Consider the following 13,610-nt stretch of genomic DNA (forward strand, 5'->3'; position numbering starts at 1 on the left):
TTGGAGGTGCTAATTCTCATATCAGCAGCTCAATACTAGGCTGCAAACCTCCCCGGTGCCCACTACAGGTCTCTGCTCGATGAAACCACCAGGACCACATCATCTGCAAAAGGCAAAGATGCATCACTAAGCCGACCATACTGGAAACCCTTTGTCATTTGGCTGTGTCAAAACATTCTTTCTATAATGAATTTAAACAGAATCTGTGACAAAAGGCAGATATGGTGACGCACCTTCCAGTATCCTTGTGAGGGTAAAGAGGTGGTCCAGTGTTCCATGACCAGGACAAAAACAGCATTACTCCTCCTAAATCTGAGGTTTGACAATCGGCTTGATGCTTTTTTCTAGCACTCTGGCATAGACTTTCCCAGGAAGGCTGAAAACACATTGTATGGTCCTGCTGTCCCTGATTTCCCTGCACAGGCATATAAACCAAGACATCTCACCAATGTCCTAGGTATTAAGGAGCTCTAGGCAAAGCTCATCCAGAACTGGGGTCCTTGCCTCCGCAAAGTTGTTTAACTATTTCAGTGACCTCAGCCTTCGGGATAGGTGAGGTAAGCGAGTCCCAAACTTCTTCCTCCACCTGGGGCTTCTGATAGTTCCGTAATCTATTTGATTAGGTGCTCCCCTATGGTTAGTGTCCAAGACATTTGGTTGCGCATTCGAAGAGAAATGCAAAGGGGAAATGACTGAGTGATGAATACATTTATAAATATAATAAATTACAAAAAGGGAACTTAATAATTTTATGGTGAAATCAAAATTAAATAAAGAATCACATAGTTTTGAGGGAATAAATGGATATCCGTGTACCCTTGCCCGGACGCGGGTCACCGGGGCCTCCCCCTGGAGCCAGGCCCAGGGGTGGGGCCCGCCGGCGAGCGCCTGGTGGCCAGGTCTGTGCCCGTGGGGCTCGGTCGGGCACAGCCCGAAGAAACTACACAGGTCCCCCTTCTGACGGGCTCACCACCTGTGGGAGGGGCCATGGGGGTCGGGTGCAGTGTGAGCTTGGTGGCAGCCGAAGGCGGAGACCTTGGCGGTCTGATCCTCGGCTACTGAAGCTGGCTCTTGGGACGTGGAACGTCACCTCTCTGCTGGGGAAGGAGCCTGAGCTGGTGCACGAGGCTGAGCGGTTCCGGCTAGATATAGTCGAACTCACCTCGACGCATGGCTTGGGCTCCGGAACCAGCCTCCTCGAGAGGGGTTGGACTCTCTTCCACTCTGGAGTTGCCCGCGGTGAGAGGCGTAGAGCAGGTGTGGGCATACTTATTGCCCCCCGGCTGTGCGCCTGTACATTGGGGTTTACCCCAGTAGACGAGAGGGTAGCCTCCCTCCGCCTTAGGGTGGGGGGACGGGTCCTGACTGTTGTTTGTGCTTATGCACCAAACAACAGTTCAGAGTACCCACCCTTTTTGGAGTCCCTGGAGGAGGCACTGGAGAGTGCTCCTCCGGGAGACTCCCTCGTCCTGCTGGGGGACTTCAATGCTCACGTGGGCAATGACAGTGAGACCTGGAGGGGCGTGATTGGGAGGAACGCCCCCCCCCCGATCTGAATCAGAGTGGTGTTTTGTTATTGGACTTCTGTGCTCGTCACGGACTGTCCATAACGAACACAATGTTCAGGCATAAGGGTGTCCATATGTGCACTTGGCACCAGGACACTCTAGGCCGCACCTCGATGATCGACTTTGTGGTTGTATCGTCGGACTTGCGGCCGTATGTCCTGGACACTCGGGTGAAGAGAGGGGCGGAGCTGTCAACTGATCACCACCTGGTGGTGAGTTGGCTCCGCTGGTGGGGGAGGAAGCCGGTCAGACCTGGCAGGCCCAAACGTATTGTGAGGGTCTGTTGGGAACGGCTGGCGGAATCCCCTGTAAGGAGGAGTTTCAACTCCCACCTCCAGCAGAGCTTCAACCATGTCCCGGGGGAGGTGGGGGACATTGAGCCCGAATGGGCCATGTTCCGTGCCTCCATTGTTGAGGCGGCCGACCGGAGCTGTGGCCGTAAGGTGGTCGGTGCCTGTCGTGGCGGCAACCCCCGAACCCGCTGGTGGACACCAGTGGTGAGGGAAGCCGTCAAGCTGAAGAAGGAGTCCTATCGGGCCTTTTTGGCCAGTGGGACTCTGGAAGCAGCTGATGGGTACCGACAGGCCACCGACAGGCCAAGTGGAACGCGGCCTCGGCGGTTGCTGAGGCAAAAACTCGGGCTTGGGAGGAGTTCGGTGAGGCCATGGAGAATGAATTCCGGACAGCCTAGAGGAGTTTCTGGTCCACCATCCAGCGGCTCAGGGGGGGGAAGCGGTGCACCATCAACACCGTGTATGGTGAGGGCGGGGCTCTGCTGACCTCAACTAGGGACGTCGTGAGTCGGTGGGGGAATACTTTGAGGGCCTCCTCAATCCTACCGACACGCCTTCCGATGAGGAAGCAGAGTTGGGGAGCTCGGACGTGGGGCCTCCCATTTCTGGGGCTGAGTTTGCCGAGGTGGTCAAAAAACTCCTCGGTGGCAAGGCCCCGGGGGTGGATGAGGTCCGTCCTGAGTTCCTCAAGGCTCTGGATGTTGTAGGGCTGTCTTGGTTGACACGCCTCTGCAGCATCGCGTGGACATCAGGGGCAGTGCCTTTGGACTGGCAGATCGGGGTGGTGGTCCCCCTCTTTAAAAAGGGGGACTGGAGGGCAATGTTCCCTCTAATTTTTCATGTGTCTGGGCAAACACACAAGCTCTCTGAGCACACTGAGGACCACTGTGAGCAACATCAGATGTGCACGCTGTGGCCACACACCAGTATCACACCTGTTTAAAACCTTGGATCATAGCAAGTTACATGGCTTATTAAAAGAATCAAATCCCAGCAGTAATTTTCATTAGTTTACTTTTAATATAAGTGATTTGGCCCACTTAAAAAAGAAAAAGACAAAAATCTTGTTGTTCACTAGATGTATAGTATGTTATATGTGAGAGTCATGCTTTGGCCATGGGAAGAGTCATGCTTGCAGCCTGCATGTTTTGCAGAGTAGACCGTTTTCACTTGAAAAAGAAAAAAATGTCAGCCAGTTTTACCACTTGTTCTTCTGTTTACACATACTCAGACAGCCATTCCATCCTAAAAGAACCGCATTTCTTTTTTACTTTGGCTTGGTGAGTGGATGTGTCGCTGGCGCTGCGGTGTTGCGTCTCTTAACTCCGCCGCACTGTTGTTAGCTAGCTAACCTGCACGGCGCGTATGGGCAGGGCACATATGCAAGCACTATCAATGCTCTGATTGGCTGCATAGCGTAAGTAAACTCGTATCATTGGCTGAACACCTGTCACTCATTGCGTTACATTGAAAAATGGTACAGAAAAACATTACGCCTGGTATTAGAAATTAATTAATACGTTTATGGGGAATTTTATTTTATGCGCTGCATAGATTTTCTTGTGCGCTGAGAATGTGCGAGCAGTGCGCGATTGCGCAGGCGCGCAGCTTAGAGGGAACATTGCTGGAGGGTGTGTTCCAACTATAGGGGGATCACACTCCTCAGCCTCCCTGGCAAGGTGTATTCGGGGGTACTGGAGAGGAGGATCCGCCGGATAGTCGAATCTCGGATTCAGGAGGTGCAGTGTGGTTTTCGTCCTGGCCGTGGAACAGTGGACCAGCTCTATACCCTCGGAGGGATCCTGGAGGGTGCATGGGAGTTCGCCCAACCGGTCTACATGTGTTTTGTGGACTTGGAGAAGGCGTTCGACCGTGTCCCTCGGGGACTCTTGTGGGGGGTGCTCCGGGAGTATGGAGTGCCGGATCCCTTGATATGGGCTGTTCGGTCTCTGTATGACCGGTGTCAGAGTTTGGTCCGCATTGCCGGCAGTAAGTCGGACATGTTTCCTGTGAGGATTGGACTCCGTCAGGGCTGCCCTTTGTCACCGATTCTGTTCATAATTTTTATGGACAGAATTTCTAGGCGTAGCTAGGGCGTTGAGGGGGTCCGTTTTGGCGACCTCAGAATCGGGTTTCTGCTTTTTGCGGACGATGCGGTTCTGTAGGCGTCATCGGGCCATGACCTTCAGCTCTCACTGGAGCGGTTCGCAGCCGAGTGTGAAGCGGCTGGGATGAGAATCAGCACCTCCAAATCTGAGACCATGGTCCTCGGCCGGAAAAGGGTGGAATGCCCTCTCCGGGTCGGGAATGAGATCCTTCCCCAAGTGGAGGAGTTCAAGTATCTCGGGGTCCTGTTCACGAGTGAGGGACGAATGGAGTAGGAGATTGACAGACGGATCGGTGCAGCGTCTGCAGTGATGTGGGCTCTGCACCGGCCCGTCGTGGTGAAGAAGGAGCTGAGCCAGAAGGCAACGCTCTCGATTTACCGGTCAATCTATGTTCCTATCCTCACCTATGGTCACGAGCTGTGGGTAGTGACCGAAAGAACGAGATCGCGAATACCAGCGGCCGAAATGAGTTTCCTCCGCAGGGTGTCTGGGCTCTCCCTTAGAGATAGGGTGAGAAGCTCGGTCATCCGGGAGGGGCTCGGAGTAGAACCGCTGCTCCTCCGCATCGAGAGGAGTCAGATGAGGTGGCTCGGGCATCTGGTTAGGATGCCTCCTGGACGCCTCCCTGGTGAGGTGTTCCGGGCCCGTCCCACTGGGAAGAGGCCCCGGGGAAGACCCAGGACACGTTGGAGAGACTATGTTTCTCGGCTGGCCTGGGAACGCCTCGGGGTCCCCCCAGAAGAGCTGGAGCAAGTGACCGGGGACAGGGACGTCTGGGTTTCTCTGCTCAAGCTGCTGCCCCCGCGACCCGATCCCCGGACAAGCGGAAGATGATGGATGGATGGATGGATAGATAAATGGATATTCACAATGTAAAGAAAATAATACAGAAATAACAAATTGATAAAGAAAAATGTAATTTATTCCAAATAAAAAATCCAAAAAAGAAGTGACATAGGAAATGAATAGCATCAACACAAGCTTAAATGAATGTAGTTAGAAATTGAAGCAGAGAAGTTTATTTCACATTCTTTTCAATTATTTTTGCATGAATTATTTTTAAATTAATTTTAGCTGCATTTATCATTTATTCATTTAGCCATTTTATATATTTTTTCATAATTTCAGATTCTGGCTGTTTCAGTCCTTCTTGGTTCAGAATAGCAGGATGCCTTGTCTTATATTGTGTGTCAGTGTGCCACACTGACATATGGAAAATACACTTGGCACAAACTACGTGTCATCGGTTTGATGCCTGGCTGCTGTATTTTTAATCTGGAAGACCCCAGACATAACATCCCATTGGAGCTTGTCAGACCACCGGGATCTCCCAGAATTACTCACTGCCGTGACTCTTCTTCACAAATGCAAGATCACTTCCATGCAGAAAAACATCCTTGACTGCTATGTTATGGTAATCATAGAGACATGGCTTAGCTCAACACAACAAGGCTATTGAGCTAACAGGATGAGCAGCATCCCGAGCCAACAGGACGGCATACTCTGGTAAGACCAGAGGAGGGGGACTGTGTGCTTACATGAACCACAACTGGTGCAGAAATGCTGCCATAACTGACTATCACTGCTCCCGGACCTGGAGAATGTGAGCAAGATGTCACCCCCTCCTGTCTGCCCAGAGATTTTATAGCTGTCAAAATCACTGCTTTCTGCTAACAGTACAACAGTCTTGGGCTCTTTGCAAACTTAGCAACAGCAGGCCGACCCTGATGGAGTTTTTGTGATTGCAGGTAACGAAGCCAAAGACTGTCCTTCTTAGATTTAATCAGCATGTCCACTGCCCCACCAGAGGAGCAAACACACATGACCATGGTTACAGCAACATCAAGCAAGGGTTCAAGGCAACAGCCCGACCCCATCTTAGACGGGCTGATGACATCTCCCTATTTTTGACTCAAGCATATAGACCACTGGTCAAAACAGTCAAACCTACAGCCAAAGTGTGGCCAGAGGGGGCTTCTGAGAAACTGCAGGACTTTTTGAGGTTGATAATATTGACATGTACACCTCCTCTGTATGCTAACAGGGATGACCAAAGATGTACAGCTTCTGCTGTAGACCTGTCACACTGCTTTCTGGTCTGGTGACATGCAGCTGCACAAAGCAGCCAGGGCCAACCTAAAAAAGGCTATAAGGGATGCTAAGGTGGCACTAAGGTAGATTATTTTGGTAACTCCAACCACAGCCTGACAGCATGACAGGAGATACGCCTCATCAAATTGACATCAGCAGCCTGACCAGCAGCAGCGTCCCAGTGGTAGAGCAGCTCAACCAACTTTATGGGCCATCATGGGCTCATCGCCCAGTCTGCTGATGTGATACGCACACTCTGTAAAATGAACACACAGAAAGCAGCTTGCACTGACAATGTCCTAGGGCGAGTCCTCAGAGACTGTGCTGTAGAGTTAGGTGTGGTATTTCCGAATATCTTTCACCTTCTCTGCTACTGTGAATTGTCTCCGTCTGCCTTCAGTAAGGAGATCCAGGGGATGGAAAATAAAAGAACCAACAGATCAATATCAGGAGGAAGCACGTTGTCTACACACCACTGTACATCGATGAGGAGAGGGTAGGGAGGGTGTCAAACTCCAAATTCCTGGGCACATACATCTCAGTGGATCTCTCATGAACGACGAACACAGCAGCACAAATCAAGAAGTAGTGGCTGTACTTTCTGAGAAATCGTGGGAACGTCAACCTGTCACAACAGCTCTTGGTGTCATTCTACTGCTGCTCCATTCAGATTGTCCTCACACGTGGAATCTTGGTGTGATATTGTATCAGCCCTACAGAGAATCATTAAAACTGCACCGAACATCACAAACCAACAGCTACCTGCCCTGGATGACATCTTCACTTCCTGCGGCCTACAGAAAACATGCGACAGCTTTAAGGAGTCATCCCATTCTGCCCATCACTTGTTCAGACTGCTGCCATCAGGAAAGCACTATAGGTCAATAAGAACATGCACCATGAACAGTTTTTATCCCAAAACTCGCCTTTCAGAACTCGGAGCAGAGACCTCACACCATTTCATAACAGTGATGTGCAATATGGACTCTTTTTAAAAAAATATATATATATATATATTTTAAATATGCATGTGGTAATGAGTGAATGGAATTATTTATTAACCTTTTTGTTATTTATGAATTTATTTATGAATTTAGACGAGTTCTGTAGTGCACTTAAAGCTATGGTAGGTAATCCTAGAGAGCTAGCAAGAGACCTAGCAAGATTCGAAAGTGGCCCCTCCTCTAAGCTCCACCCCCCCCCTCCCTATTCCGTCAGTGCTTCATCCAAAGCCGGTAGAACCGCGTGCGCACACGGAGCAGGGAGCCGACAGAGGGGGGCGTAGGCAGAAAGCAGAGGCATCTGATTGGTTTTTTGTAGGCGCTCAGCTTTTTCTCAGTCCTGCAGCTGCCACAGAGGTCTGATTATTTTCGTCCCTTTTTCTAAATACATCTTGTATAGATTTCTCTCAGGATAGACGGACCATTTCACCCAGTATTACAAAATGTGTTTCTGAATAGGATTACCAACCATGTCTTTAAATTTTGTTGTATGGATTTTGTACAGTGACAAAAAATCTTATCCGTCAACTATCAACTATTTCAGTTATCCTGCTCTCTCTGTCACACAGTTCATAGTCATTATTTAATTGCTTAATAGTTAAATTAACTTGTCACTGTCCTGAAATTTTTATACCTTAAAGTATGTAATTATTATTTTTTTGGATACCTGTACCCACATTTACTGCCGAGGAGGGAAAGAAGATAGACCTTGCACATGCCATATTTTCAAATATAATTAATTGTTGTAGCAACCCTTGGATTCCAAAAGAGAGTCTCGACAGATGCTCAAGGTGTCTTTAATTTTTGTTGCAGCAGAATCATCAGGTTCACCTTAGCACCGTGAAAACTGTGTGTTGGGGTATACAAACAAAACATCAAATCACCATACAGTCTTCACAGTACAATTGTCATATTTTGTTCATCAATATTAAAAACATCAAAGGCATTAATTTACTCTAAAGTCATTTAGGCCTAGTCAAATACATACACACTGATAAAAAGTTACATACAGATACAATGTTTCAATGAAAGCAAACAAACATACCTCACTGTGCTCACCAAGGATGCTTAATAATCTTTTCTTCTGTTGTTTAAAACAGGCATCAAAAGTCCCTTTTTGTGTGTGCAAATGAAGAAAGTTAAGCTGGAGCCTGGAGATCAAACTTTGTGGCTCAAACAAAGCAAAGCAGCTCCCTCGTTACCTACACCTGTTTGGCTACCTTTACAGATTTCCCTCTTGTGGAGCTACGGTGTCAGGCAAAGGACAAAATTCAATCTCCAAAATACATTCAAGATTCACTCATAACTTCACACACCAGTCATTTTAAAGCACATACAAAAATAGAAATATTTTGATTAAGCGTTATATTTGTAGAAAAATATGGAATGTAAACAAACACATTTAGGTAGTTTTACTCTGACAAACAAACACATACAAGGACTAGTGTGGTCCTTTACAATTGTATAGTCCCCAACAGAGAGCAAACAATACAGAAAAGATGAAATACAAACTGTTAAGGGTCTCATTCTTTATAATAGGAATAGTCTGTATTTTTCATTCTTCAAGACACAAAAGATTGATGGTAAAAATTCAAACAAGATGATTTGAGAGATCGTTGTTCCTCTGGAAAAATCTCGGAATAGGTTGCGGACAGCATTATCACCAAACACAATGCTGCATAGTTTAATTTACAAGTTTAATTTACATTGTTATTTTGTAGACACTTTAATCCAAAGTGCTTTACAGATGAGGAACTGAGACTACCTCTTGCATAGGGATGACCGTAAGAGACAATGGGCCTCATGCAAGAACCTATTCGTATTTTTATTCTAAATTTCAAGGCGCAAAAAGAACAACTTTAGGGGCTCTGAGATTGAAGTTCTGCTTTCAGAGATCCAGAAAGGAAAATCTGTCATTTTTAGCAGTGTCAGCAGTGGAATTACGGGACCTGCTAAAGCCAAGAAATGGGAAGTTATTACAAGTGCTGTTAATTCAGTGTCACCTGTTCGTAATGTCACCGAAATAAAGAAGAAATGGTTTGATATGAAAATGGCTTAAAAAAAAAACGACTTGCCATGGCCAGGCGCTCGATGACTGCAACTAAAGCCGTGCAATCAGGTGTTGCCTCATGATGGCTCTTTGATGGGGTGGTCCATGAGGGGGGTCTTCTGGCACCACACCTTCTGGTCAGCCTGGGCTGGTTCAGGTAGTGGGAGACACTCGTTCATGGCAATATTGTGCAAATCTGGCATGCCTTCTCTGGGCTATAGAGCAGTTTGCCCCCCGGTGTATCCAGAAACACCCACCTGGCCTTCAGCTCAGTGCACTCCACAACAGCACGGGTGCTTTGATGCGTATATGTGTGCAGTCTATTGCTCCAATTATGTTTGGCAGTCCAGCCACAGCATGAAAGTCCCTCTTAATTTGTACTTGTTGGACAGTGGTGTATGGGAATGTGATGTACCATGGGTGATAAACTGATGAGAGCTTTGATGACCAAGGGGAGCGCACGACTCACGGAGGACTGGGACACCCCCGATCTGTCTCCAATCTCCCTCTGAAAGGTTCCAGTGGCCAAAAATCCAAGGGTGGTGAGGACCTGGACGTGTGGTGGAATTGGGTTTGATCGGCGTGTTTCTCTCTGGAGTTGTGGCTCCAGCAAGCTGCATATTTGCAGCAGCACAGTCCTTGGCAATTCAGCCATTCATCTGTCTCCACAAGGATATCTACACGGTCTCGGAACACACACTCTCTTCCAAGAGCCTAACGCGCTAAGACATCCAAAAGTAGCAAGTCAGCCGTTGGTTACACTTCCCATTGACTTTGTTATATCCAGAGTCAAATTAACCTTCAATTAGTGCAGAATTTAAGTCAAACAGAATAATGTCAGCATCATTATGGGGTACAATGTTTATATCTATCTATGTTTGCTTCAAAGTAATTAAATATACAATCCATTAGTCAAGCAAGCTTGATTGGAATAACAGCGGACTATTTTACTAAACTCCTACGACAGGTCTGGATCACTCGGAAATTCTGTTCGTACTTGAAAGAAAACATAAAATACGAAAAGATTGGTGAATGCGAAAATCCTCTTAAATCACTCGTACGCACAATTTAAGAACAAATCTGTGCGTACGAACGGTTCTTGCATGAGGCCCAATGTTCCTAAGAGGAACGCAGAAGGGAAAACTAGTCGATCATGAGAAGCACAGAACACATCTTAGTCTGGCTGATGAACCCACTTCAGACCACGTGGTCACTGTTGTTGTCTTCATTTCCTCCTGCAGACTTTATCTCTCACTCGTTCTCCGTGTCAGAGCTTCAGTTCCTGTTCCAGAACGTTCTTCCAGATCTAAGTGGCCGGACACTGGTGGATGTTGGCTCCAGACTGGGGGCTGTGCTGTATGGGGTCAGAGGTCATCACACTGACACAAACACTCAAACATTTGTGTCAGTACAGTCACTTCCTATTGGCTCAGTTGAATCACAATCTTACCTTAAACCATTTCTTATTGGATAAATGTACATACACAAAGTACAGGACATCTTGTCCAACTGCCTTACTGTCTTAGAATTATGTATTGTACTATAATTTAAATTCTGAAATGATACGAACAATCAGGTTGGTAATCACAAGGTTAGCACTACATCGTTACTCTAAGATCAACATATTGTTTATAGGTGATAATGTACATCATTACCAACAAACTCATAGTGTAGACTTTTACAGGAAGTGCACTGGATATTAATTAAACTAGTCTGATTTTTAGGTGATGATGAGTGCTGTATTTAATACATGTTTTGTGTTCTGTTGATTGTTTAGGGCTATGTGTACAGTTCAGCTGCTCAGCTCCTTGGCCTGGAGCTAAATGAAGAGTTTGTCAGGTTGCAGAAGGACATGCTGCAGAAGTATAGGCTGACGGACAGAGTTGAGGTTAGTTTCTCTAAACTCTCCTCGACAAACAGACACACCTATGCATACCAGTAGAAACCATCTCTAATCTCTTCAGGTTCTCCATGCTGACGTGTGCACACAGAGTGTTCTGCTGCAAAGCGCCGATGTTCTGATCATGAACAATGTCTTTGAATACTTCATGAAGCCCAGGGAGCAAGTCAGGTAATGACACTCAAAAAGCCCAGAAAATATACAGAAAATACTCCCTCCAGTGCACACTCTTAAGAGAAAGGTTTGTGTGTCTCTGTGTGTTTAGAGCATGGACGTTCATCATGCAGACTTTCAGGAAGAGAGGATCTCTACTGGTCACTGTTCCCAGTCTGCAGGACAGTCTCAGCACCCTGCAGGTAAAATCAGTGAAGAAGAAAAAAGCTTTGCTCCATCAGTATCAGTCGGCCTTAAAGAACACCTGCATGATTTCACACGCAGACATCCGAGTCATGTCCTGGGTTTAATGCAGCAATCCTGAAGCATTTTGTAGACTGTCCTCAGGATTTTCCTCTTGTGTTCACCAGATGCTGCTGCAGCCTGGCTGGGTGGAGGAGCTTCCTGTGGACTACGATGTCTACCTTGGCAGAGATGCAGACCCTGAAGCTCTTAGGCAGATCCACTTGTACAGAATCTTATGACCACAGACTGATTGATCCGTCCATGGTTTTGTGACAAAGTCATATGTCCATACATTCACCTGTAAAGTACACGAGCAGCTCTGAACCAGTTTGGACTCCTCGGCCTGAATCTACCGTCCCATGCAAATGTATGTCTGTTTGCAGTCAGAAATGGCATTTCTAAGAGTGTCCAGTTTTTCAGATGACACCTTTAAATCCAGCACGGACCTTCAAACACATGCACAGCATGCTTTTTCTTTTTTTTTTAGAATTGGCTTTGTATGAATTGGAATTGATTGTATTGACTGTATCTTGGGCTGCATCCTCCAACATGTGCCATCATTTGTTGTGCTTTGGTGTTCGATAAATGAAACTGAATTTCATTTAATTTAATTTAATTTCAATCATGATCAAATTAGCCCAAATAAATGCAGAAACAAACAAGCAGACTTGTTTATAATTAGTAACCCGAAATGTATCGACTCGCACACATTTAGTTTCTTTTTAAGAGCTTGAACCTGATTATCTTTTCAGGTAAAATAGCTAAGATGCACTATTTGGTTCAGACTTTATTGGGTCTACTTTGATGAGTGTATTTCTCCATGAGTGTCTTCGCTATTCAGTTTACCTACTTTCAAATTTGCATTTATCTTTTTATAGTTTGGGATCCAACAGCAGGTTAGGAACAGCCATTAACTGGTGGCATCTCTTGGAGGACCTATGGTCATACAGTCTTTATCCTTGTATCTTAAGCTTTTCTATTTTTTTTCTATTAAACAGAATTTTGCAAGATTATTTAAAGATTATTCCATGCTTTATTTCTGTGCTGTGCTGCTGATCTCTGCCATGTTCATCTTGTGTATGTGTGGGTTCTCCAGCTTCTTCCCACCCTCCAAAAATATGCGTGTCAGGTTAATTGAGACTCTAAACAGTCCCTAGGAGTGGGTGTGAGCGTGGATGGTTGTGTGTCTCTAGTTTGTCTCTGTGTGGCCCCTTTGATGGACTGTTTTTACCCTGCCTCTGGCCAATGACAGCTGGCACTGGCTCCAGCCCCCCTGCAACCCTGAGCTGGATTAAGCGGGTATAAAAAATAAATGGATGGGTGTTGATCTTTGCTCGGAATATAACGCAGAACATTTTCTGTGATGAGTAACTATGACAGCGGGATCATTGTTACAGACTAGTTTCCCTAATGTCCCACACCATGAAAATCCTGGAGGTTTTTAACTGCCCACCTAATACCTTGTTTCCACATACGTGTGTGAGAAGCCCATTCACTCCTACGAGACTTGCTGTAACCTCCAATAGATATGAATAACTCACCACCCTTCCAATTTCTATCATTTCTCCTCTGGACCTCACATGTACGGAGCCCCTTAAGGGACAAGGTAAAGTTTTCTTTTTTAAAAAACTGTTTTGCATTCCTTCGCAATAACTTGGTGATCAATTTATGCAATACCAGTGGCACAAGATGTAACTTATATTGGATTCCGATGCACATTTTCTGATTTTCGAATTAAGAGGACATACAAAAGGAGCCATTTGGCTTCTTTTTTGGCCTGTAGATCATCCTACTCTAGGTCTTGTACTAAAATCTGCAACTGGTCTGGGTGGTGTGCATCCTAGCTGATGTACATTTTTACAGAGGAAACTGTTGAAAATGGGATGAGGAAGCTCCTGTCCTGTCCTGTCTGCACACATTTGGGAGGTCAGATGACTCTGATAGATGGGAGTAGGAGAGGAAGAGCAGGGTCTGAAATTATGGCGCATGTTGGAGGACAGATTAATCTGAAGACTAAAAAGGAGTTTCTTAACAATGCAGATTAAGCATTGACAGAAATTTTCTTATAAAAATCCACAATCATCTTCTTATTCTTGTTTACGCTCGATGTGTTGACTACTCCCGGGCCGACCATGTCACAAAGTGCTCCACCAGTTCCCTGTACTCAGCCTCTTGTCCATCACTGATACACCCAACAACT

The 13,610-nt window shown here is 46.2% G+C and overlaps 1 protein-coding gene across 2 annotated transcripts in view; it reads left to right on the forward strand.

The window, feature by feature from the left end:
- LOC142366445 (uncharacterized) overlaps positions 1 to 12,423 on the forward strand; it is a 48,057-nt gene extending 35,634 nt beyond the window's left edge. Inside the window, exons 4-8 of one of the 2 annotated variants that reach the window (XM_075448337.1) lie at positions 10,353 to 10,474; positions 10,889 to 10,999; positions 11,076 to 11,182; positions 11,277 to 11,367; positions 11,536 to 12,423. In XM_075448337.1, the coding sequence (XP_075304452.1) occupies positions 10,353 to 10,474; positions 10,889 to 10,999; positions 11,076 to 11,182; positions 11,277 to 11,367; positions 11,536 to 11,649 (545 nt within the window). In that variant the 3' untranslated portion in view covers positions 11,650 to 12,423. The remainder of the gene's footprint in view (positions 1 to 10,352; positions 10,475 to 10,888; positions 11,000 to 11,075; positions 11,183 to 11,276; positions 11,368 to 11,535) is intronic. The other variant, XM_075448338.1, reaches the window with a different exon arrangement.
- The last annotated feature ends 1,187 nt before the right edge of the window (positions 12,424 to 13,610 follow it).

Source organism: Odontesthes bonariensis, chromosome 17 (assembly GCF_027942865.1).
Source record: "Odontesthes bonariensis isolate fOdoBon6 chromosome 17, fOdoBon6.hap1, whole genome shotgun sequence".
Classification (NCBI taxonomy): domain Eukaryota; kingdom Metazoa; phylum Chordata; class Actinopteri; order Atheriniformes; family Atherinopsidae; genus Odontesthes; species Odontesthes bonariensis.